At 40.6% G+C, this 25,439-nt stretch overlaps 1 protein-coding gene across 1 annotated transcript in view; it reads left to right on the forward strand.

Moving 5' to 3' along the window:
* Positions 1-25,439, forward strand: part of Ptprr (protein tyrosine phosphatase receptor type R) — a 242,383-nt gene that overhangs the window by 136,369 nt on the left and 80,575 nt on the right. Inside the window, exons 5-6 of the mRNA XM_050135577.1 lie at positions 5,994-6,104; positions 16,535-16,803. Of these exons, the coding sequence (XP_049991534.1) occupies positions 5,994-6,104; positions 16,535-16,803 (380 nt within the window). The remainder of the gene's footprint in view (positions 1-5,993; positions 6,105-16,534; positions 16,804-25,439) is intronic.

Raw genomic sequence — 25,439 nt, forward strand, 5'->3', positions numbered from 1 at the left:
TACATAGGTACCACATTAAAAACCTTAGTACTCAACCATTCGAATGTTGGTTGGACAATTTAGCTCTGTGAGAATTGTTGCTTTTGGTAGTGTCAACTGCCTGAAGCCTCAGTCTCTCCATATTCTGAATGGATACAGTCCTTATCTGATGGGCTGGACATATGGATTAAATTTTTTTAAGCAGGTGTGAAAATCCTCAGATTTTGTTTGTACCAAACAAAAGTGATTTGAATACAGATGACATAATATTGAGAATATGCCATCCTTTGCCGTGCACAGGAGATTGGATCCAGGACACAAACGTATACCAAAATCTTTGGAAGCTCAATTTCCTAAGTAAAGTTATGTTCGCATGTACCCTATGAACACGCTTCCATATGCATCAAATCTTCACCAAATTATTTATAATACATAATATAATGTAACTGAAATGTACAGGGCTGCTTAAGTGATTGTCTAAGGAAGAGTGACAAGAAAGTGTACAGGTGAGCTGAAGATGAATTTTCTTTACTAATATTATCTGTCCACAGTTGGCTGAATTTGCAGGCGCAGAAACCATAGATAAGAGAACAAACCATATGTTACTGCTGAACCAAGACAGCCACCCTTCTACTTACACCCCTTCCCATTGCTTCTGGTTTTGTTCCCTCTCCCTCCTGCAGACAAACTTGCTTCTTTTTTGGCCACCAGACTAATCTTCTCTTTTGTAAATATGGCTTGCTCTCCAAATTTCATAATTTTTTGGTTTCAAAATACAATAGCATGCAGTCCATCTTAGTAAGGTGCACGGTCCTCCGTATGCTGGGCTTCATAACTACTGTGTGGGTCCGTAGATTATGTAAGAGCAAGTCTAATTTTCTTAGCTATCATGACCTCCAACCTCCTTCCTCCACGCTTGCAACCTGGTCTTCCTACACACCTTTCGGAATCATCAGCCTGTTTAACGGCACAGCCTTCCATCGTTCCTTCAAGAGCATGGGTGCTTGTTACATCAGGTCCCCATGGAGCCGAGAGCAGAAACCCCTCCTGCTCTGTGGGTCTTCTGTGTGTCTGTCCTGTAGGTTCCTCCATGGGACAGACTGTGCCATTTCGTCACTGTTTTAATTTCATCCTCCAGTGCAGTGGCCAGAATCTGAAAAGCTGCGTAAACAAGTAGCCCAAAGTTTAGAAGACAAGCAAACAAGTCAAGAAATATGGAGCTCGATTCTTGCATTAATTGAACTGTGCTCATAGAAAGCTAATAGATAACAACCCGGTGACTTTAGAATAGAAAGATCACAGCCAGAGTGTGAAGGCCACTCTTCAAACAGAACTGATTAAAATGTGTACTTGAATTTAAAAAGCAAGAAGTTCACAACATCACTTTCATATGACAATGATATAAACATTAAAATAAGCACCTGATAAGAATATGGTTTTAAAAAATCGAGTACTTGTGGGGTCTCCTGACATGTAACTACAGTGAAGGAGCAGCCTACCCGGACCACCAATCAGAAAGCTGTTGGGCAAAACCTGCCTTGAACTTAAATAGCGAGTGTATTTAGTGACCAAAATATGATATTTTCTCATAAATTTGTTCGAATCAGAAAAAATCTAACAATTGTATAAGCTGTGAAGTACTCAGTAAAAGAGCCTATCGAGTGTTTAAATTGGCTGGAAGGGGCTTTCATCAAGGCGTGATGGCCTATTTGAACCTTTTGCTCAGTGGCTCTAAAAGGCACAGCCCTGAAACTGAACATAACCAGGAGAAAGCCAAGGAAGACAGTGTCTGCAGTGCGCAGGTCCCCAGGGCTTGTTTCATGGTCAGCAGGAGGGGCGTTGCAGGGCAGAAATGATGAGGAAAAGAGCTGTGAGCCTACCAGGGCTCTTCTCTGGGTTTCCCAGTGTCTTTCTTCTTCTCCCTCAGCTAAGGCTTTACAACAGTTTGTGTCTCAACCCTGCCTTACCTAGCAATCCTGAAAATGTATCTTATTATGGCAGTGTAGCCATTCACAGGGGGAAAAGAATACTGCCGTGCCTCCGTTTGCAGTATTTCACACCAATGTTTCAAAACATCCATTCCTAAATTTATGTTAATTAGCTTCACGGAACAATGTGTTTTTGCTACTCTTTCTTTATGTTCCTGTGATTTATTTTTATAATTATTTATTATGTATACAATGTTCTGTCTGCATGTATGCCTGCCTGCCAGAAGAGGGCACCAGGTCTCATAGATGGTTGTGAGCCACCACGTGGTTGCTGGGAATTGAACTCAGGACCTCTGGAAGAGCAGCCCGTGCTCTTAACCTCTGAGCCATCTCTCCAGCCCCCTGGGATTTTTTTTTATTGGAAATGACTCAGAAACCAAAGAAAAATACCAAATAGAGAACTAACTTCATTAATCATCTGTTTCCAATCTGAGTTTCTTGAGGGAAAGAGTTCTTTTCTTTCTTTGCTGAAGTAAAGGGTCTTAAGACAGGGTGTCACTCTGTAGCTAGCTGTCCAGGAACTTAAGATCTCCTAGATCTCTTGATAATCCTCCTGCCTCAGGCTTCCCAGTGCTGGGGCTACAGACGGGAGCCATCATATCATATACAACATATATTTACATATATGTTCTAGGTATGTGGTACCTAGAACACTGGAAGCACATACTGTTTTATTATAAGACACCTGTAAAGATAAAAAAAATACTTCCTCTTTCACTGTAAGTTCCAGAGAAATAAAATTACATTCACCTTTTTAGTTTTTATTTTATTCACAATTTTCCAGAAATTGTTAGCTATTTATTAAAGCATTAATTTCCACATTATTTAGGTTTTCATTTTTCTTTATTTGCAAATTATTCCAGTTCCTCACAACTGTATTTCAAAAGAGGAAGTTGCCTTCTTTAAATGACAGGCTGAAGAACTGATGGAATATTTACAAAGAGAAAAAATCATATTGTGTAAAATAGGAACCATAGTTTGTAAGTTGGGTGATCGTTCCTTCAAACTCGGAACATTAGCCAGCAGGCAAGTGTAAAGAGTTCCAGACTTGGCACATAATTCTGAAGGCATGTAGCATCGGTGTTGGAATACTGGATCAGGTCAGATCAAGTGCCAAATACACTTGACATCTAGTGGTAATCCAACCAAACCAGACCGTTGTGAGGTGCATCTCCTCGATCTGCCCTCGTCAAATAAGCCAGACCGTTTAGAACATTTCCATTTCCTCTTTTGGGCTTCATCTCCCCCAACAAGCTGTGCCTCCTGTCATCCCTGCCTCTGGACCATCTTCCCTGATAAGAGGAACTGGAAAGAAAATGGAAAAGGCGAAGAGAAACAAAGAGCGAAAGGAGTTGGGGGAGATGGAGCAGCAGGCAGACCCAACTACATGATATCGTGTTACAGAGCAGCTAAGGAGGTCATCGTCATAGATAAAGGAAATGTCTCCGTTTTTTAAACAATAAAACACAGCAGCTAATTTCACTGCCCCTAAAGGGCCGGGCAACACGGCTACGACATCAGTCATAAAGATGTTGGGTGGCATTAACTTGACCCGGCCTGGGAGTCTGTGAATTATTGAACAAAATCTAAGGGCCATTGGCTTCACCCTATGCAAAGGCTAGATGGGAGGTTACTGGGAATCGCAATCTTTTGATGTGTGGGCTCTCGACTATAAACTTTTCCTTTATTACCAGCCCTTATCGAGCTGTTTAGATCTCCGAACAGATATAGCAGCACTCAGCAGGGACAGCGTGACTCAGAAGAAAATCTATTTACCAGGAATGTGCAGTGACTAAGTTCCAGTTCAAAACAAGAGTCTTATTTAATTTTCTTAGCCAAGGGTGGGGCACGGGAGGGGGCAGGATAATTCTTCCATTATCGGTGCTTCACTTTTAAAAAGAAAAGAACCAAAACAGATCTGTCTTCCACAGAAAGGAACACGTTTGTGCTTTGAGAACTGTAGAGCCTCCGGGAGGAAAATGGACCCAACCACATTCGGAGCACAGCACTTGCTGCGCCCTTCCCACCCATTTTCAAATTTCACATGAGTTTAAACCCAAATCCTTTGTACTTAAATTTGACAAATGCATGCTGCCTCAGTGAAGACTTAACTAGTTTGCCTTTATAGCAAACAATGGATGCCATTTAGTTGCCTGAGAAAAACTTCAATTCTATTCTTGATTCCTACAATAATTTTCTTTTCTATTAGCTTCTAGCTGTGTTTAAAGAGAAACTGGAGCAAAAAATTAAAAAAAAAAAAGCCTAGCTGGGAAACAGTATTTCCAGCAGAGTCCTGAGTTACTAATCACCTCACTGAGCCAAGTATCAACATATTTTCACACACACACACACACACATATATATATATATATATATCTCCTAAATCATTTCCCTTACCTATCCATCTGACTAAGTAAAAATGGTTGTATCGTGAGTACACAAATAAGTCTCTCCCCAAATGGTTTGCATCATTGTAATTGAATTCAAAGTTTTCTTGCTCATCTTTCTACGAAAATTTGATTGTGTGCAGCAATTAAAATTTCCATAAAGTCGTTTTTAAGGTAAATATTTTTAATCTGATTTGAAAGGACTAAATGTGCTTTTTTTTTAACCTTAAAAATAACTAGAAGCCAGGCGGTGGTGGCGCACGCCTTTAATCCCAGCACTCGGGGGGGGGGGGGGGGGGGGGGGCGGGGGGGGGGGGTGGGGGGGGGGGGGGGGGGGGGGGGGGGGGGGGGGGGGGGGGGGGGGGGGGGGGGGGGGGCAGAGGCAGGTGGATCTCTGTGAGTTCAAGGCCAGCCTGGTCTATAAGAGCTAGTGCCAGGACAGGCTCCAAAGCTACAGAGAAACTCTGTCTCAAAAAAACCAAAAAAAAATAATAATAACTAGAAGTTATCTCAAAATTTTGGCACCTAGCATATAGGTTTAATTTGGGACTTTCTTCGTCTTTGGAGTTGATACTCAAGGATAGGCACGTGCCCTGCCTGAGGATTGTACAACGGTCTTGAAAGAGAATGGGAGTATTTTGCTTGATAGAGATTTAATGTTTTTCCTACTCAGATACCACCTAAGCTTTTTCAAGACTTCTTTACATATAATTTTACAATATCACTAACTTACAGAACATTTTCATATTTAGGCATGGTGTTCTATGCCTGTGATCCCAGAACCTAGGCAGTTGAGGAAAGATGATTGCGTTGAGTTCAAGGCCATCCTGAGCTACAAAAAGAGAGCATTTCTAAGGCAGAAAAGAAAAATTCAGAGCATCCGCCAATGTACTGTCCTGTTTTGAAGAATGAGTTAAATGAGTCAAGAGACAGTCACATCTAATTTGTATTTCTTCTCTATCCCCACTACCAAAGCAAGGAGCAAAAGCAAGAAAAATGAAAATTATTCTATTTATTCATCACTCATTGCTAAATAATTCTGACCTTGTGGGTGTTCCCTGTTCCTTTAAATCAAACATAATATCCAGGCAATTTCTATGTGGGATGGTCCCTGAGTCAGGTTTTGACAAAGTTAAGTTCCATTTAAGGAGGAAAACGATACGAGTAAAGAAAGAAGCGAACAAAACAGAAATGGTCCCGACATCGTGGCTTGTTTATTAAACCATCACGAGCTTTTTGCTTGCACCTGTTTCACTTTTGTTTGAACGAGCGGAGCTGTAAGGCAGCGTGGACGTGGGAGGGGACTCGGAGTACAGAGAGCTTCAGAAACAGTGCCTCGGCACAGAAAAGCACAAAGCCGGCTCACCTGTGAACCAGGTAGTTTCCAAGAGAGGCAGTGCGGAACGTGGAGGGAGGCTAGCACCCAGGCGTCTGTCCCCTATGCCCGTCCCCTCCCTTACTGGAGCTCCTGATACAGAGGATGTCTGTCCGATGCCTGAGCAGCTCTGGCAGATGGGGGTAGAGGTGTGTTTTACTACACTGAATGGAATCGAGCTAAGAATGTGTTGACAGTCTGGTAAGAGCGCCAGTTCCCTCAAGCTCTCCTTTAACACCGGGCTTTCTGTTTTGCTTTTTAAAGAAAAATGTTTTGCAAGGGCAGCACGAAGCGGACAAAATCTGGAGCAAAGAAGGATTTTACGCTGTTGTCATTTTCCTCAGCATCTTTGTTATCATAGTAACCTGTCTGATGGTAAGTTTGCTTCTCTGTATGTCTTCTCCCTTACGGATCCCACTGCTTAATAATCGTAGATATTTTGCCTCTTGAATGAATGTTGAAAAGACGAAGCCAGCCTATAATCCTGTTAGCACGGAACTGTTGTGTGGCAGCGGATGATAGATTACTAATACCGTGTGTGGAAGCGTGGACGCTGACCTCTATAGTGAAACTCGACTGCACTCAAGTGCTCAGAATCTAGAGCAGCCCCGTGTGAAGAGTTAGAAGGTGATTTACTGAGGTCATTGTAGCCCTTAACGTCACTGAGGTCTCATGTGCACACTTTGGGCTGGCTTTATTTCTCCTCTTATGTCAGTTTTATGGAGGATAGAAAAAAAATTGAAGAAGTATGTCTTTGGGGCAAAGCTTTCTCCCAAGGGAAGCATTGACTTCCTTATTTTAAATGGCCTTGAAGGTATTCTAAGAAACAGCAGGCATTAATGGAGTGATTATAGCCTTGAAGGTAACCTACTCACTGTTACTTCATTTCCAGTTGAATGAATAATATATAAGAATGAAAATATGCCCTGCAATTGTTCTACAGGTCACGCTACGTAAATGACAAAGCATAACCCTGATTTTAAAAAGTAAAACCCCAAATAAACCCAACCCACTAAATGAGACCAGGTTTTGGTATTGAATTTGGTATGGAATGAGTTAATGGCTATCTTCCAAATTGAATGTGGTGGAGTTTTTTTTTATTTGAAATTTTGTGACATAGCATAGTGTTTGAAGTTTACAAATGGGTTTAATATCTTTTCCTATGTGTTGTGTTCTTTTTATTTTGCATATTTTGAGAAATGCTTCCTCTTTTGCTTTGCACATCCTCTCAGAAGACATAATGCTAATGACTCTAGCTACAGTCAACAGTGTTGCCAGGCACTGTTTTATTCATTTGTACTCTGGCTTCTGGAAATGGATTTATGTCAGAAAGATCGAGACTCAGTCTAAAAGGAAAGAGAGGAGCAGCGGATCTGAACTCGAGGGATACATATAAGGTCATAGAGTGGAAACAGGAACCTTTCTAAGATCTCAAAATACAGAAATAGCAGGAACATCCTAAAACTCCTGCTGTAACTGATTCAAAGAGATGTCCTTTGGGATCAAAAATTGAACTTCAGAAATTGATCCAGTAATCAAAGCAATATTCTAAGAAGTAAATTTAGGGGTGATTTCATACCTTAAGTCGTGGATATTAAGGAAAGGCATTTTGATGAAAAAGATTGAAAGTTTTACAGAAACCATAGGAGAAACTTCTGACTGGTTTAAAGGGTGTAGTTCCTTCTCATGGATATATAACATGTATGATTCTTCTTGCCTCATCACAGGGAATCTCCAGCTCTGTTCTCTAAATGTCAGTCACAATTAGAGTTACTCTGCTACACAGATTCAAGGGAATGAAGGAGCTGAACTGAGCTCAGTAGAACACTTGCTGAGAGCTTACCAGCACCTGTGTTCAATCCCCCTCACTCTAGTGAGGAAACAGAGGAATTGAGGAGAAGTGAGGAAGAGTAGACAGTGATAAACCCTGAGGTTTCTCTGATGATTTGTGAGTAGGATTCAGGATAAAGACAAGAGTGAGAGGAGTCCTGGGGGAAGCCAGGCATTAGGCAGGGAAGTAAAGAGCAGAAGAAGAAGCTTATGTTGACATGTAAGATACACTTCAGATTCAGTGACTGTGACAAAGGGATGTCCAGATAGCCCACATGACTGGGTACAACCATGCACTGGTCTCGAACTAAAGGACCTATTATGACTACATCCTTAACTTCTTGGGTCCAAGGACAACTCTTCCTTTCCAAATATTGGCAAAACATCAATGTCTCAAACCTGAATAAGCCTGTTCCAATGTTACTAGAACAAATCAAGAAAGGAATGTTTCAAAAGAAAGGATGACAGCTGTTGGATTTATTGCAGGTTTATCCACTCATTTAGGCAACGTATCCATAGGCAACATATTCATGCAGGGGGTCTACTGTGGAAAAGGAGAGGATAAGACACATGAAGTCACTGTTCTCTGAAATTTTTATTATGGAAAGAAATACAAAGATTAACATTTTTTAAAATATCAAATAATATACATACTACATGATTCCATCTGTATGACATCCTGAGAAACACAAAACTATGAAGATATTGAAAGGATCCCTGGATGCCAAGACATGGCAGATAAAGAGGTTGTATGGAGGATATAGATTTTATGGCAATGAACTTCTATGTTCTGATGATTGCATGGCATTATGAATTCATCAAATGTGTAAAATGCATACCACTAAGAGTGACATCATCTATACTGTGGCAATAGTAATAATAAATCAATACTAGTTTATCCATTATTGCAAATATAAAAAAATAAAATAAATAAATAAAAATAAAAATGTTTTAGTGAGGCATTGTGGCACATGTTTTTAATCCCAGCACTCAGGAGACAGAGGCAAGTGGAGTTTTATGTATTCAAGGCTAGCCTGTTCTACAAAGGGAGTTCTAGAATATTTTTTAATTAAAATTTAAAAATTAAAAATAAATATAACAAATGTACTACACCAACTCAAGATATTTATAAAACAGACATATATAGGAACTCTGTACTTTCTACCCTACTTTTCCATAAACATAAAAAACTTATCAATTTATCAATTCTTTGTTAAATATTAAATTGTAGAAAGGACCACAAAGAAGATAGCATGGTAATGACTGATGAGGCAGAACAGCCACACATTTGGGAGATACAAAAATGGGTGTGAACATGTCCAGAAGAGAGGACAGCACCAGAACAGTCTTGGGGTGTCTACACTGTCATATTTAAGGGGAAAATAGGAAGGGCATTCATGAAGATTGTGGGAGTATATTTAAAAGATTGGTCTCTGCTTAGGAAAGTAGTTGGGGTAGAAGGGAGTGTGGAGGACAGGGTAGACCCTTTCAGGGTGATGATGATGATGACGACGATGATGATGATGATGAGCTGGAATGGGGAGGATGGAGATGATTATGGTGAGCTGGGATAGGGAGAATGGAGATGAGGATGGTAAGCTGAGATGGTGAGGATGGAGATGATGGTGAGCTGGGATAGGGAGGATGGAGGTGAGGATGGTGAATTGGAATGGGGAGGAAGGAGATGAGGAGATGTAGAAGATGAAGAGCTATATGTTGGTCGAAGGAACAGGACTGGCAGGGTCCTGATGAGCAGGAGGAAGGAGAATACTAAGAAATCCCCATGTCACTTGGCTTTTTTACTAAGTAGTGGTATTCCCTCCCTAGGGAAGAGACAAGTTAAGGGATGGGGGACAAAGACAGCTAAAAAGAATACTTGACTTGTATGCAGGCAATTATAAGATAGGAGAAATGGCAGAAATGATTGATTGATTGATGATTGATTGATTGATTGATTGATTGATTTCAAACACTATATTAAATTTTATTGTGAAAGGGTCACTTATAAGGAACAAAGGAACCAACAATGGTTAGGAAGGGATTGATTATTCATGGAAAATTAATATCTCTAATAGGACTAAGGCGAAGCAAAATTATCTGATATGATTTGCCACAGTTCTCATTTAGAGATGTGTCAAATATGATTCTCTAAAATCAGCTCATCTTCCTAAGTTCAAATGCTTCTGATAAATTATCTTAAATTAATTTCTTGCCAGACTCTCTTAGTAATAGCCACATAATATACATTTTGTCTTGAAATGTACTGAAAAAACTTTCCACAGTTCAACCCTTTCCTACACTTTTGATGAATCTATGGCAAAGGAAAAGCTATAATTAAATTTTTTTCTTAAGCCATTAATTATATTTATGAAGCATCAAGTATTATTATTTGTGTCCAGCCTCCTGACGGAGCATTGCAATGAGAACTGAATGATTTTTATTTTGACATTGTATAGGTAGATTGCTGTACTGGAAGGTTACATGTGTTCTAAAACAATAACATAGGACTTGCCAAATTTCTGAAATGTGCCATATTGTTTATTTTCCTTAAAATACAAAAAAGAAGTATATATTTATGTCTATAAAATTAGACAGGCATGGCATTTTCAAGTGTGTGACTTATTTAGCTCTCCTCAAATGTGAACGCAGAGTGGGTGGGATGGTGGCAAATAGGCAAATAGAATTTTCCGAGAAAAAAAGAATGTGTGGGCAACCTTGACTCCATTCAGTCTGTTTTTGATGGAGGAAATTTATTACTGAGAAGAATTCGTTCTTAAACTTGAGTACATAATAGAAAGAACACCACTTAGCATCTAATTTAGACCTCCTGGTATACTTACAGGCTTATTAAAAAGAATAAGCGTATTGACAAAACATACGTAGAGATATCTAGAGGCCATATGTTAGAAAACAAACAACTGTATCAGTAAAAGCGCAGGCATGGTGGACCCACTGACGAGTCATACAGGTGTGAAGTCAAAGGATTCTTTAGTCATGGTCTGGTAACGGAGGGAGGAAATAGCGTACTGGATCGTCAAACTCTGAGCATCATGCACTAATTCCATGTCAACAGTGGACATAAGCAGCTCGTTCTTCCAACCTGCTATGTAGAGAGTCTCTAGGGATGGGTGAGATATAGCTGGACAAGCAGGTGAAGCGACTGACTCTGACATCATCTCCAAAGCAGACCTGTAGCTCAAAGCATTCTTTTTATGAATGAAATAGCCTACACCCCCCTCTTATTCACAGTGGTGGAATCAGTGATATAATTCATTTCTTCCACATATCGCATACTTAATGGTCCTAAATCTACCACAGGACACAAAGTAATGTTTTAAGTCCCTAGTATCACCGGTGAGCAAACCAGGATTCAGAAAAGATAAAGTGACTTGATTCACAGCCAACAATGGGTGGGTATGCGTGGGAGGATAGGAAGGATAGGAAGATTGGAATTCAGAGTCAAGTCCATCTGGTTTGAAACTCTAAGTCCACTACTATGGCTCTGCTTGATTCCATAAAGGAGTCAACTGTGGTTTCCTTTATACCTATCACTCATCCTAGGAACTTCCATTTTTAGCCACACATAGGTCCAGGAGCACAGGAGTATGCCTGTGTTTATCAGACAGACTCCACCCAGGCAAGACTGATAAGTGTTTACTACTCCATAACTGTGTGCTAAGGACACACCCATTTGCACTTAGTACCTTGGACTGGATATGATTTTACACATGTCCTGGAAACCTCCGAGCTCCTAGGAACATGGGCAGTCATGTGTCGCGTCTACAGCTACACAGACTCATTTCCAGGATGCGTTAGGAATGTTAACGCCTTTAACAGAAGAAACGGAAATGCTTTCATAACTTACTATAAAATACCATACAGAACACTGTCTACGGGGGCCATCATTTTAAAATTAGAACACACCCTAGTCCGAACACAATGTTTTCTGTTACTTGTGAGATTTTTAAAATGAAAATTATAACTGCAGAATGTTTCAAACGGCTTTGTTTAGCTTCCTCTCACTTCTGTATTCCTTGGGTCTCACTGCTGCCATTTTATATTCCCCATACTATAATTCAGCTTTTATAGCTCCTCTTATTCAATATTCCTTTCTCTTTTCCTTCCTCAAATCATCAAATTATTTTAATGCATCCCAAAGTCCCAACACAAGCTCTAAAGAAAAAAAAAAAAAACGAAGGCAAAGTCTTAACTTGTCCTTGCTCTGCTAGGCTTTAAGGATGAGGTTTTTTTTTTTTTTTAAAAAAAAAAAGAATTCTCATAGAAAAATATGCAAATATTGTATTTGAGGATTTAATCTGTGCAGAGACACTTCTGACATACTTCCAGAAGTTTGGGGAAAGAAGTCAGAAAGGAGGATAGGGGGATTTGAAAGAAACCACCGCTAAAGGCTCACACACCTGGGATTCAGGAGACCTAGGTTCTGGACTTTATAGCTGGGCCCTATAAGCAGTTTGGCTGCTTTCAGTTTCACTGTGGAACAAAAAAGTTAAACTAAATGAGGCTTAGATTCCTTACTCTAGGGCTGCTCAACAGCATCACTACTAGAATTGAGGGCTGACTGTTCCATCAGGGGTGGGAGGGCCTCCTTTCCATATGCTGCAGAGTATTTACCCACAGCCTAGCCTAGAACCACTCCACACTCCTGGCCCTGGCCCCATTACCCCCCTTCAAAGTTTCTCCAGACATTGTCAATTATCCTCTGAGGGACAAAACCCCTACTTGGCAGCTGAAAAACAGTGCTTTCTAGCTAAAATCCATGATGAGGGCCTTATTTGATCTTTTCCCATACTTTCTATCAATCAGCTTGATAGCTTGAGTATTTTAAGTGCCATATTTCCAGTAGGCTTTTCCCAGATTCTGATTTTTCCGAATTAACATTGTAGGAATCAGCTTACATGAAAACCACAGAGAAACAGCCTAAAACCCGGAGGTGAAAGAGATTACCAATTATAAAATATGTGGCAAAGGTTCCTCACGGAACTGTGCAACAGAGAAGGACTTTAGACCAGACCTTGTTTACACTAATGTACTCATAAAGTGACCTGTCAAGAACAATTGAGGGCAACCATGTCCAGGCTCCTGTTTTCATGGTAGACTGTCTCCAAAATGAAAATATAAGCAAAATGTAGATAGATAGATAGATAGATAGATAGATAGATAGATAGATAGATAGATAGACAGACAGATGATAGATAGATCGATAGATAGATAGATAGATAGATAGATAGATAGATAGATAGATAGATAGATAGATAGATAGATGATAGAGAGAGAGAAAGAAATAGATGATAGATAGATAGATAGATAGATAGATGATAGATAGATAGATAGATAGATAGATAGATAGATAGATAGATGCATATTACATTCCTATGAGAAGAGTTTAAACTATAAAGTATGTACATCATCCCTTCTAGTAAGTGGATCCTAAAGTTATAAATGTATTTGTTTCTTCATTCAGAAAAATGCCTTGTCTGCAACTTAAGAAATGCTATCCCATTTTAAATGATATTAACTCCTGTTTTAGTACTTCTGGGTTTAGCTTAATACAGTAAGCCAATAAAGTCACCAATTGTGTGCCATCTGCCTGTGTTGCCCTACTGTGTGTTTGTTTCTGGAAAATGGTGACAAAAAAATCTATGGAAGCTGCAAATTAACTGAAAGTTAAGGATATTAGGTTACTGCATACAGGATAGAGACAGCAGCCCCTTTCCCATAGCTCCAGGAAAGCACAGGACAGTTATCTTACCGTAAACATTGTAAATGAAGGAAGCTCGGCTCTAATAATTGACATCTGTTGTCCCCGTGTGCAGCAATGTTTGTCATAGAAATGTTCTCAATCCATTGAAGTGAGTGTGCTTGCTTGTTTGTTTGGATTTGAGACAGGTTCTTGATGTGTAACATATAATCGGCCTTGGATGCGGCTACCTCAGCCTTCTGAGTGCTGAGATCACAATCACATATCACTGTTTTGAAAAAAAAAATCTAAGATTTCATTTGCTTCTTGCAGGAGATGATGAATTCCTCCACATAATCACTCTCAGGTTATGAGAAAATGAGCATACAAAGCAAAAAAGTTTGCCTTAATTTCCCAGTAGTTCAATGTATGATGTGCACGTCTAGTTATTCCTGATATGTATAGTATTTTTCCTTGAGATCATCTTTCAGTTCATAAAAGCCTATCCTTAATACTGATGGTTTTGAAGCCTTTCTCTTTTTCCTTTATGTCTGATTCTTTTTTCTTTTTTTATTAAGAAATTTTTTAATACTATCTCTTCTCATTTTACATAGCTATCCCCATTCATACTCCCTCCTGCTCTTTTCCCTACCCCCTCATCCACTCCTCAGAAAGGTTTAGGCTTCCCATGGGGAGTCATATCACTTCCAGGCAGAACCAAGGCCCTTCCCCCTGTATCTAGGCTGAGCAAGGTATCCCTCCAAAGAGAACGTGTTCCTAGACTCCAGTCCAAGCAGTAGGGATAAATCATGGCCCCCCTGCCAGTGGCCCCACAGACTGCCAAAGCCTCACAACGGTCCGCCACATTCAGAAGGCCTAGTTGGGTCCTATGCAGGTTCCCCCACTGTCAGTCCAGAGTCAGTGAGCTCCCCTAGCTCAGGTCAGCTGTGTCTGTGGGTATCACCATCATGGTCTTGACCCCTTTTCTGATGTTATTGCTCCTCCCTCTCTTGGACTGGAGATTTAGCTATTATTTTTATATGTGTGTGCCATCATTGAGCTTATGTGCACCATATGCATGCAGGAGCCTGCTGTTGCCAGAAGAGATTGACAGATCCCACGAAACTAGAGCTATAGACAGTTGTTAGCTGACATATGTTCTGGGAATAAAACACAGGTCCTTTACAAGAGCACCAAATACCCTTAACCACTGAGCTATCTCTCCTGTCATTTGGTCTAATTCTTTTACTCAATATCCCAAGTAGCCTCTAATTGTGTCATATGTACCCCTAATGATGACTCTGCATTGTCAGTTCTATTCTTAATTGCTTGCAAAGAAGATTTACAGCTTGCCAATTAAGTACTCAGTTCATTAACTGGGAGGGAATTGTAGTTCTCTTTTTAAATATATTTTTAAAAGTTTCATACATACATATAAAAATATGCACAATGAAGTACGATTATATTCAGGGAGATTAATCTCACTCTGATAGTTCATTTCAGATTGGTGTATTTTAATTTAATTCTGATCCATTTTTATAAACATATTTTGTTAAACAGGTTCTTCCTCGACATTATTCTGGGGATACCTGAAAAATATTTTTAATGTTCTAAATTAAATTTTCAAAGGTATTAATTTCACAATTTTAGATGAATTCATATATATGTATATATATATGCACATATAGAGAGAGCTTAAATTATCCAGGAGATTTATAGTATAGAAATGGCTAGAATTTTAAATAACTATGAAAAGGCAAGGCAGACATTTCATGACTAGCTAGAGGGAAGCAGATTAGGAAGGGCCAGGAAATCTTTTTTCCTCCTAAACTCATGGTCTGCTCAGTTGATGGATCCTCCAAATGAAACCAGGGAGTTTGGCATCTTGAGGCGTCCTGCACGGAGACACCCCGGGTGCTGTTCGCCTCCATAATTGCAGATAATGGCTTGTCTTCTCTCCTTCCACACAAATTAGCTCATCAAGTCACACCCTGAGAACGCCTGACAAAACACTAGACTTCTAGTTGTAGGGATCGGTGAGCCAGCGCCAAATAAATGTGAGTAACAACAAGGAAACAAGAAAAAAAATACTTGTGATTCTGGACAGGGTAGCTTTAGAACTAAGTCAGAGGGGGAATACTGAGGGCTCAAGGGCACAGCAGGGGAAGTCCATCAATATGTAGATACGGTATAGAAACAGGATGCTCTGTAAGCTCATTGGTGCCCCACCATGCCCTCTCACTCTTTCAAAAGCAATGTCTTGTGTTGGAGAGCTGGCTCAGTGTTAAAAGCACTAGCTGCTCTTCCAGAGGACCTGGGTTCAATTCTCGGCACCCACGTGTCAGTTCACAACCATCTGCCACTCCAGTTCCAGAAGATCCAGCACATTTTCTGGCCTCTTTAGGCGCCAGCCATGCGTGTGGTACACAGACACACATTTAGACAAAACACCTGCGTACGCAAAACACAGAAAGATACTTTGATTTTTTTTCTATATACATATTAAAAATTTAAAGGGGAAAGCAAGAAAAGTCTAACTGTTCGAATTATTCCTTACTGGATGTCCTACATGTCATTTGATCGAGTATTTAACAGATCCTCAAACTGGTATATGACTAATGACATTTTTACCAAGAAAAGAATTGATTGCTTAGAGAATAACTATTCTTTCATTAATATCTTATGAGCCTTACTTCCCTGCGATAAACAGATACAATTTTCCGTCTCTGTAAAGATCATCGGCCCATGTTTCATAGCTCTTTCTTCCAAATGCCTTCCATTTCAAGAAACTCCTATGCATTTCAAACTGTCCTCCTGCATCTTTGTAAACTCATTGACAAATTTCTGTTTGAATATATCCTGGCGGAACATATTCATGTACACAAACACCCATGGTGTATGTATGGGCTAACTGGAAATACCAGTTAGAAGCAGTTAGTCTCCACACCTCTACCCTACTCCACACGCCCCCCTCCACCGGCCTCTACTCCATCCACTCCCCATACCCCTTACCTCTGTCCTACTCCTAGTTAGTGCTTCCTGCTAAGTCAATGATCAATCTTGTTGGCTTGACCTTATACAGATATTATTTTATGTAACAAGCATACTCTTTAAAGGAAAAGTCTCAATACCACAAAAACAAAAAATTATATCAGAGGCCAGGCTTACTTTACCACTGTTTGTTTATTTTGATGTCTTCTAAGGCAGGGGAGATGGTTTTCTGTTCATTGTCCAGGACACGAATATCTCACAGAAGCCCTTATATCTCTTTTTGTAGATTATTTATAGGTTAAAAGAAAGGTTTCAGCTTTCCTTAAGACAAGACAAAGAGAAAAACCAGGAGATCCACCTATCACCCATTGCGTTACAGCCAGCACAGTCCGAGGCCAAGACAGCCCACAGCATGGTCCAGCCTGAGCAGGCGCCAAAGGTTCTGAATGTTGTTGTGGACCCTCAAGGTCAATGCACTCCTGAGATTAGAACCGCCACCTCCACCTCTGTCTGCCCTTCTCCCTTCAAAATGAAACCCATAGGACTTCAGGAGAGGTAAGAGCTTTGTCTGAGAATCCACCTACAGGTTGGTTTTTGTTTTGCTTTGTTCTGAAAAAGTCTCCTTCAGCTACAAAGGGTGAAACTGGAAATGACTGGCCATGGGATACAATCCATCACCAAATGGGCACCAGGAAGTAGGTTTCTAGTCACCCAATGGAGTCTCTGTGCTTAGGAAAACCTTGCAGGTACATATGGTTCTTTGAAGTTTGTGTAGACCCCAACAAAGTCCATCTTCAACAATGGAATGGTTCCTAGCACCATTTACTATGTACTTATCAAGGGCCACTAACCAAACAGAGGTATCTCACTTAATTATCATCAAACATGGTACAAAGCAGTTGATAATAAGTACAAGACTATTTCTTACAGATGCCCATGTTGTTTGGAGTAATGTAGAAGACGTCTGTGCCACAGATGAATTTGTCTAAAGTTTCCTTTCTGTAATTTTACCATGTTAAAGTTAAAGCCTTCCTTTTTATTTAAACAGAAAAGGGGAGGTGATGTGGGAGTACCCTCTGTGTGCTGTGATTACCATTAATGAATAAAGAAACTGCCTTGGCCTGTTGATAGGGCAGAACTTAGGTAGGTGGGGAGGACTGGACTGAATGCTGGGAGAAAGAAGGTGGAGTCAGGGGATGCCGTGGATCCACCGCCAGAGATAGACGTGCTGAAACTTTGCTGGTAGGCCACGACCTCTTGGTGATATACAGATTGATAGAAATGGGTCAAATTAAGATGTAAGAGTTAGCCAATAAGACGCTAGAGCTAATGGGCCAAGCAGTGTTTTAATTAATGAAGTTTCTGTGTGATTATTTCGGTTCTGGGTGACTGGCACGAACAAGCAGCCCTCTCTCCTACATAACCACAACAAGAATTATTTATCAAGATCTATATTTTTGTTACCCTTCTATGTCTTTGGGATGTATTTATTCATTTGATATGCTTCCATGTAAAGCAAGTCTACAAAAGAAAACTAGAATATGCAATGTACATAATGAAGGGTAAATTTCTGTCTTCCTCCAAATATTATTAAACTATTTTCACAATGTTCTTAAATAATTCTCTTATTTTTCCAGTGGTGTGTGAAATTGGACATAGAGACTAAGGCAGGAGGATTAGCATAAGTTTTAGGCCACCCTGAAATATATAGTGAGTTCCAGGTCAACTTGACTTACAGTATGAAAGTCTGCCTCAAAAAGAAAAGAAGATCTGAAATTATTTTAATGTGTTGCTTGTAAATGATCTGACAATAGAGAAATTTGTTGTGGTAAGCTCTAAAGGCCCTTAGCCAACAAACAGTTGATTACATTTTAGAGGAGAGAGTGCAATCAAATCATTTCTCCTGTCTCCTCCCACAAAGTGCTATTGCCTTCTTGACAGCTCTACCCCAGCCCCCATGCGACAGTCTTGCACTTGGGTATAGCTAAATGACATTCTCAGATTTTGTCTGGAAATCACCGTGAAAGAGACCTTTCCTCTCAAGGGTAACTTGGAGTCGGGAGAACTGGGCTGTCATTCATTTATCCTTCACTTCCTTCTACACTAGGAAGGGATGAGCTAGGAGTCTCAGCTTTCTTTCCAGGCTCAGGCACTTACAGTGGCTTCAAAGGGAAGCCTTGAGGCAGAGATCTGAATGCCAAGGGCAGAGCAGCAGCAAGGGTCATCCTGGCTATAGACAATGTAGGGAAGGTACACTAAAGATGATTTCAAGACAGTAATAAACAGGTTTTTTTAAAAAGCAGGCTAATTTTAATTGCTGCCATGCACTACTAATTCTAAGCAAGGTCAGCGTGACACTTTCCGTGAGAGGAGCTATGGCCGCAGCAATCCTGCTCTTACTTGAATCTCAAGCAGCGTAAGGTTAAAGATTCACTTGTTAGTTTAACTGAAGTGCACGTTTGAGAAAGGCGGATACTCAAGTGATATCTTATTCATCTTTGTGATCCACGTGAAATGCTATTTAAAAACAAACAAACAAACAAACAAAAAACTAGGGCCTAATCTGTATTAAATGGATCCCATGCCCCCTGATTTCTAACGACAAGTGCCCCTGCATCCCTAACTCCCAGTGCCTTCAGCTCTCAAAGCAAAAGAAATCTGTTCTCACCAAGAGTCTCCAAGTCCTTGCTGGCTTAATAACTGACTTCATCATTTTGTCTCCTCTATTTTCAGCCAAACTTCCTTCCCTAATATTAACTATTCATTTACCTTAAAAGTCAATTTCCTTTTATATCAGATCTTCCCTTCCCTTGGGTCATTGCTTCTCTGACACTTGTCTGTCTTTCCTTCTCCTAAAAAAACAAGTGTGTCCCCTGCCTTGTCAGTTTTCAACCTCTCTCCTCTTCGTCACGTTCTTCTGATCAGTTGATGCTCAAAGGTCTAACGTCCCAATATAAAACACTTGCTTCATTTTTCTTCCTATCCAGCACTAAGGACTGCACATTTCTTGGCATCTCTCCTCTGGTCTACTAGACACTGTTTGAACTGACTCTCTGTGCCCACATTTGCCTTCCATTCACGCCTTTATCCAAGCCCACCTAGGAGTTTCATTCCGTGTCTACAACTCTGCTTCCTGTGTCGTGTAACTACAGCCATTTCTCAGGCTGCCTTTTATTCTTAAAGAGACCTTAACACATACACTTTGTCTGGAGTTCTGCTTAAGCATAAAAGAAGATGCTCAGAAACTGAACTCAAAACCTTCCTCAAGTCATGTCCCTTTGTGTATTCTGAATCCTAGGAATCTGATAATATCCCCAACTGTCTTACTTCCTCCCTTTTTATGATGTGCCCAAGCCCTGTGGGGATCTGTCACCTTTCCCCTAGGATTCCATTCTTTCCAACTTCATTATGACCAACCGAGGACTTGAGATTTCCCATTTCTCTTACTCAATGCCGTGCTGACCCTCCTGCCTCAGGTTCTGTCCTTCTGCACTCCATCCCCAGATGTCTCCGACAGTAGTATTCTAGAACACATCTGAATGTCTTTCTTTTTAAATGCCTCAGTATCTCCACTTTTCTTTTTGGAAGAAATTGATTTGATCATTCCTCTGTATAGAATATGACACCCTCTCTGGCCTAACTTTTGCCGGCCTCTGTCAGACTTTATTTCCTGCTAAGCACCCACACATATCCATTCTGCTACTGTGGTGTTTTTCCAGGCACTGTACCAAACTCTTTAAAGTCCGTGAAATAGTACTTGCCTGGGCTCTGTCCTTCATTTCCCTATTTGCTGTTAGGAAGTGCCACCACTGTAGTAAGAATGAATCTGTGTCTACAAATGAAGGAAATGAGAAATGCATTTTATTTCTCTGTAACCCATACTAAACTTTTGTTCTAACTCCCATTCTGCCATTTATGCCAGAAACTTGATCTCAGCCCCATTCTTGTTGACTCAACCTCAGGTCCCCCTTGCTTGGGAATTTCATCTAGATTTTAAAGGGACCTTTTTAATATAAAATATGAGCGTCCCATCTGCCTTGAGCTATCTGTCCAAACTGCCACTTGCTAAACTGTCCGTTGCATCCTGTATCCTCAGAGGTTCGCTTATGACTGTTGCTCCAGCTCGTATCTTCTGTCTGTTCATACAAGCCCCTCTGTTTCTATGGTGACTGCCTCTCATTCCCTCCTTCCTCCTTCCTAGACTTTCTCCAACACACTGTGAGATACCACAACATATTCTCACTGCTGACTTCTACACCTCACGTGGAGCTATAGGAAACTCTATGCCAAGACCCCACCCCTATAGCACCAGCCACTCTTTCTTGTGGTTCTACCAAGCATCAAGGTTCCCCTGCTAAAGGTCTCCCATTTCTCCTGGGCTCAGCCATAAAGACAGTGTCTTGCCAGGACTCCTGCTCCCAAGCCATCCCGATTAGCGCTTCTCCCTCCCCTAAGTCCGTGGACTCTTCCTCTGGCTTTGTGAATGAGATTCTCTACTTGTGTTTATTTCCCAAATCCCTTTACCCGGCAGCCAGACATTCAGAGGAGCTCTTCCCCTGAGCACCTGACCTTTAGAACTCGGAAGACAGAACCCATAGTGCTTTGCCTTCTGCTTGCACATTTCTTCCTACAAGCAATAAAACACCAAACAGCTTGACAACGTGAAGACAAGGAAGGGTCAAAGATGAGGGGAGGCCTGGAAAAGCGGGAAGAAACTTCACCCATTACTTCCTCTTGAATGACTCAGGATCGCAGGCTCTGAGCCTCACCCAGGCAGCCCAACACTAACCCAGGAACTTCTCTCCTGCTACCTTCTGCATTAATCCCAAAACTTACGTGCCTAGACTGCTTATAGAACTCATGTGTGTCTTGTCAATTTTAGTTTAGTGGCCTGTCATGGCCAATAGACTCAGAACTTCGGAAGGACATATATATTTTTTGATGGTTGTTTTATCTCTTCCATATAGAACCCAATCTATAAACAGGAGCTCCTAGAAACGAATGAGTTTCACGAGTAATTCTCAGGTCAACTCCCAACAGGGAAACACTTTGCTTATCCTGTCAGCCCGCCCTTCCTCTTCTGTTCTTGCTCCTATCTTTCTGTCATAAATCTCTGCCAGCATAGTGGATTATGTTAAGAGTGACAAAATACAATGCCTAGATTGTGTGTTACACAGTCAAAAAAAAGTTTTCTGAAATTTCATCCTTAATCCTTAAAGTTTTATGCTTATGTATTCTAATGGTACCTTTTAAAAAGCCTCATGTTTTATTTCCAGAGCTTGATCCTGACACAAAGTAATTATAGTTGTTTATTGCATAAACATCTAGCTATAAATTCATGAGATCATAAAGGATGCTTTATTAATCAACAGTCCCCAGGCTCTTGGGTTATCCTGTATAAATCTCATCCTTGGTATCAATAGTATAATTTTAGTTATAATTGTAAGTAAAATAAGATAGAAGCTAAATGTACATGCTTATATAAATAGGAAAATATGTAGTAAAAATTATTACAAAGATTAAAAATCTATACAATGTAGGGGTTATAGTAGTTTTTTTCTCCATTCCCAATTATCCACTCCTAAATCCTATTGATCCTTGCTTCTCCAGCTTTCTCATTATTGATACACTCCTCACTCCCCATAGACCTGGCTTGCATTACTTCATCTTTGAATCTTATAATTATAAAAATGCCATTAGAATTAATATAGTTTATATATCATATATGCAATATTTTATTTCATCCCTTCTGTCTAGATCTCATTCTTTCCATTTGTTAATTCATAGTATGTTCTCTTCAGACTTACCTTCCTAAAACAATACTTATTACTACTTATTATCTTACTATGAGAAAATCTCCCAATCACCTACAAAAAAAGACATCCTTGCTGGATCCAAGAGATCCTAGACCATTTCATTCAGATTTTTTTTCTCTCCAGATCTGTTTGCTACCGGCCCCAAAACAACACCCTATCCTACCCAGTCTTCTCCCATTCCCGCCTTCTTCTGGGCCCCGTGTTTCTGCTGGCGTTTCAGTCTTTGTTTATTTCTTGTTCCTTTTCTCACCATCATCTCCAGTCTCCACTGATGGAGGAAGGTCATTGGCTAATAAAGAAACTGGCTTGGCCCATTTTATTGGTTAGAACATAGGTGGGTGGAGTAAACAGAAGAGAATTCTGGGAGGAAGAGGAAGTGAGGTCAGACCCGATAGCTCTGCTCTGGAGCAGAGACGCCATGCTCCGCTCTCCAGATAGCTCTGCTCTCTGAGGCACACGCAATGAAGCTCCAACCCAAGATGGACATAGGTTAGAATCTTCCCAATAAGCGCACCTTGGGGTGCTTACACACATTATTAGAAATGAGCTAAATTAATATATGAGAATTATCCTAGAAGAGGCTAGATAGAAATGGGCCAAGCATTTCTTAAAAGAATACAATTTGTGCATTGTTATTTCAGGCATAAGCTAGCAAGCGGCCAGGGTGCTGGGGACGCAGCCCCGCCGCTCCTATTTCAACACTCCACAGCACAACATAAAAGTTACCTTCTCCCGGGGACCATGCAGCCCATCCATACCCATGGCTTTGTGACAACAGTGCACTCACTAACAAACCACTGCCTAGGAGTGATTTTTACTGAAGGAATCATTCAGAAGAGGGCTGAGCTTTGTTCTGGAGTGATGGACCCTGTCCCTAACCAGACTGTAAGGATTGTACCCACTTACTGCAGATCTAGGTTCTGTGTCCTCTCCACTCTCCATGGTTCCTGTCATCCCAGTAGACACTCAGAAAAATTATAGAGTTAATTAGTTTTCCCTTTGCATCAGGACAACTCACATTTCTAAGAAAATTTCCCTAAGAGCAGATAGACTAATGATATGGTGCACAGCCAATTCTCTGTCGTTTAACTTAAGTAACTCAACAGATTAAGTCTTCTGTGGTATAGCTCTCCCTAGCCCCAAAACAATGTCTGTTCCACCTTACTTCAAAGGGTATTGTAAAATTAACAACTCAGATGAAATGGCACAGTGACTTTGAGAAGGAAATCTAAAATTACTTTGTGTTTATCCTCTGGTTCTACTTCACAAGTCCGCATGTACCGGTTGCTTATATTTTTGAATTTAGGAAGTTGGATTTTTTTCACAACACTGACACATATCCCCTGCAGGATAATATCATACACATTTGTTAACTGTCAATGAAATGTTAGAGTTTTTTTTTCTTATCCTACTTACAATATATTTATGTCTACATAATTTATAAATGTGCATTTAAAATTGGGCCATTAAACATCAAATTATCAAACTATGAGTCAATAGTTGTCAAACAGAAGAACTCACTTGTCACGGTGAGTTGGGGATTAGATGTTTCGAGTGCTTCCTAAGTCCTACACATCTAACTTTAGAGAGTTTGTCTGTAATGGTCAGACGAGCCTGGGTCTTGCTCCTATGACAGTTAACCAACAGAACAATAACCGCATAGCTGTGCAGCAAGAGGCCCCATTGGTTTTATTTTTCCCTCCTCTTTCTTCCCATATCTGTCCTCCTCTAATCCTCCCTTTAAGCCTCTCAAGGAAATTGCATGCAGGTTCAATTCCAAGTTTCCAGGAAACAAGGGACGTTATACGGAGTCTAGAGAGCACATTTTCCCCCTGGTTGGAAGATGAGAATCACACATCTGAAGGTCCTGGAGACTGCCCCCTTTGGGCTGCTGCATAACTAAAGGTCAGGTCTTAGTACAGGAAATCAACAGACAAATTGGTGTGTTTGCGTATGTCTCCATTTTTACCTCTTGATTTTCTATTAGGATAAAACCTGAGCAAGGAGAGTTAGACAACTATAGAAGAAGTGCTCTCGCTTGTAACTTAGCCTGTCTATGATCAGTTAGTAGACCAGCAAGCAAGCCTATGCTAAAGCTGCCACAGGGTAGAGGTACTTTGTAGCTTTTTGTAAGCATACTATAATGTGGTTTATTTGCCTTGAATAAGTGATGGGCCATCTTAGAATCCTATTGTCTTAGAATTTCAACCAAGCTAATCCTTGAAGAGTCCTGTCAAAGCCACAATTATGTCAGCGATAACAGAAACAGTGAAGAAATGGCCAACCTTAGCAATAATTGTTCTGTGTTCTTCTCCCAAACTCAAGCCCAGCACTTTTGTTCTGCTATGATTTCCTTTTGGGAAGGACAAACGCCCTGGCTTCTGTCCCTTTCTCCCTCTGGTGGAGAAGAATTTTTTTTTTTTTTTGGTACTTGAAGAATTTTAACTCTGAAAAAAAATGTAATCCTTCTTCCATTGAACTTCCTCCAGGGGATATGAATAAAGATCATGACTGAATAAATGTCGGGGCATAAATTATATTAAAATCTCCAGAAATTAAACCCTGCATTCTCTAAATAAACTTCCTTATGACAGCATAGTCCACTCCTGTGTTTCCTATCCAATGATGGTAGGATCTCAAATCAATTCTGAAGTTAGAGGTGAGGTTTTATGAAGCTTAACTTGAGGCACAGATTCTTGTCCATGTGATTTCTGACCAGGATGCTCTAAGGAGAAGCCCTGGAGGAAAGAGGAGAAGTAGAACAGGGACAGGGAGAAGCGGAAGAGAACTGGCTCACACCCTCACTCTGACCCCACGGGAGCCCAGGATCACCCATGGTAGCTCATGAACAGTTCTCCCACCTTTAGGGAAATGTGCTAGGCACCCGTTCCCTCAGTCCACTATCCATTGAAGGATACCTGAGGATATAACTTCCTAGTCACCCGCTGTCATCTGAGGGTGGTTCTCCAGAAAGTGGCACCGAATGTCATTAACCGTCAGTGTCCCTAGAATGATGGGAAAGATAAGGCAACGTCAGCAGCATCACTGTATTTGTCAATGGCTGCCCCACTCTTGACAGCACAGCCAAGTTCATCCTCCAGGTTTCTTTGATCTTTCCAGGTCGTTACACATGTTCTGCATGGTCTCCTTCAGATAAACACCCTTTGTCCTCTCAGAGTGTATGCGCCATTGAACACAAACTGCCAGGCTGACTCATTTGCTCCACCTGGCAATATAAGAGATCCTAGCACAACACAGAGCAAAACACACAGAGAACAAAAGACCACAGGAAGTCTTCCAAGTTCTTTATATTGCAGTATTTCAGTTCATCCTCACAGAAGAAACGTCCTCGGGTGTTTAAGTTATTGGCAAAGT

The sequence above is a fragment of the Alexandromys fortis genome, unplaced genomic scaffold (assembly GCF_014885135.2).
Source record: "Alexandromys fortis isolate MF-2015 unplaced genomic scaffold, M_Fortis_MF-2015_v1.1 scaffold_24, whole genome shotgun sequence".
Lineage (NCBI taxonomy): Eukaryota > Metazoa > Chordata > Mammalia > Rodentia > Cricetidae > Alexandromys > Alexandromys fortis.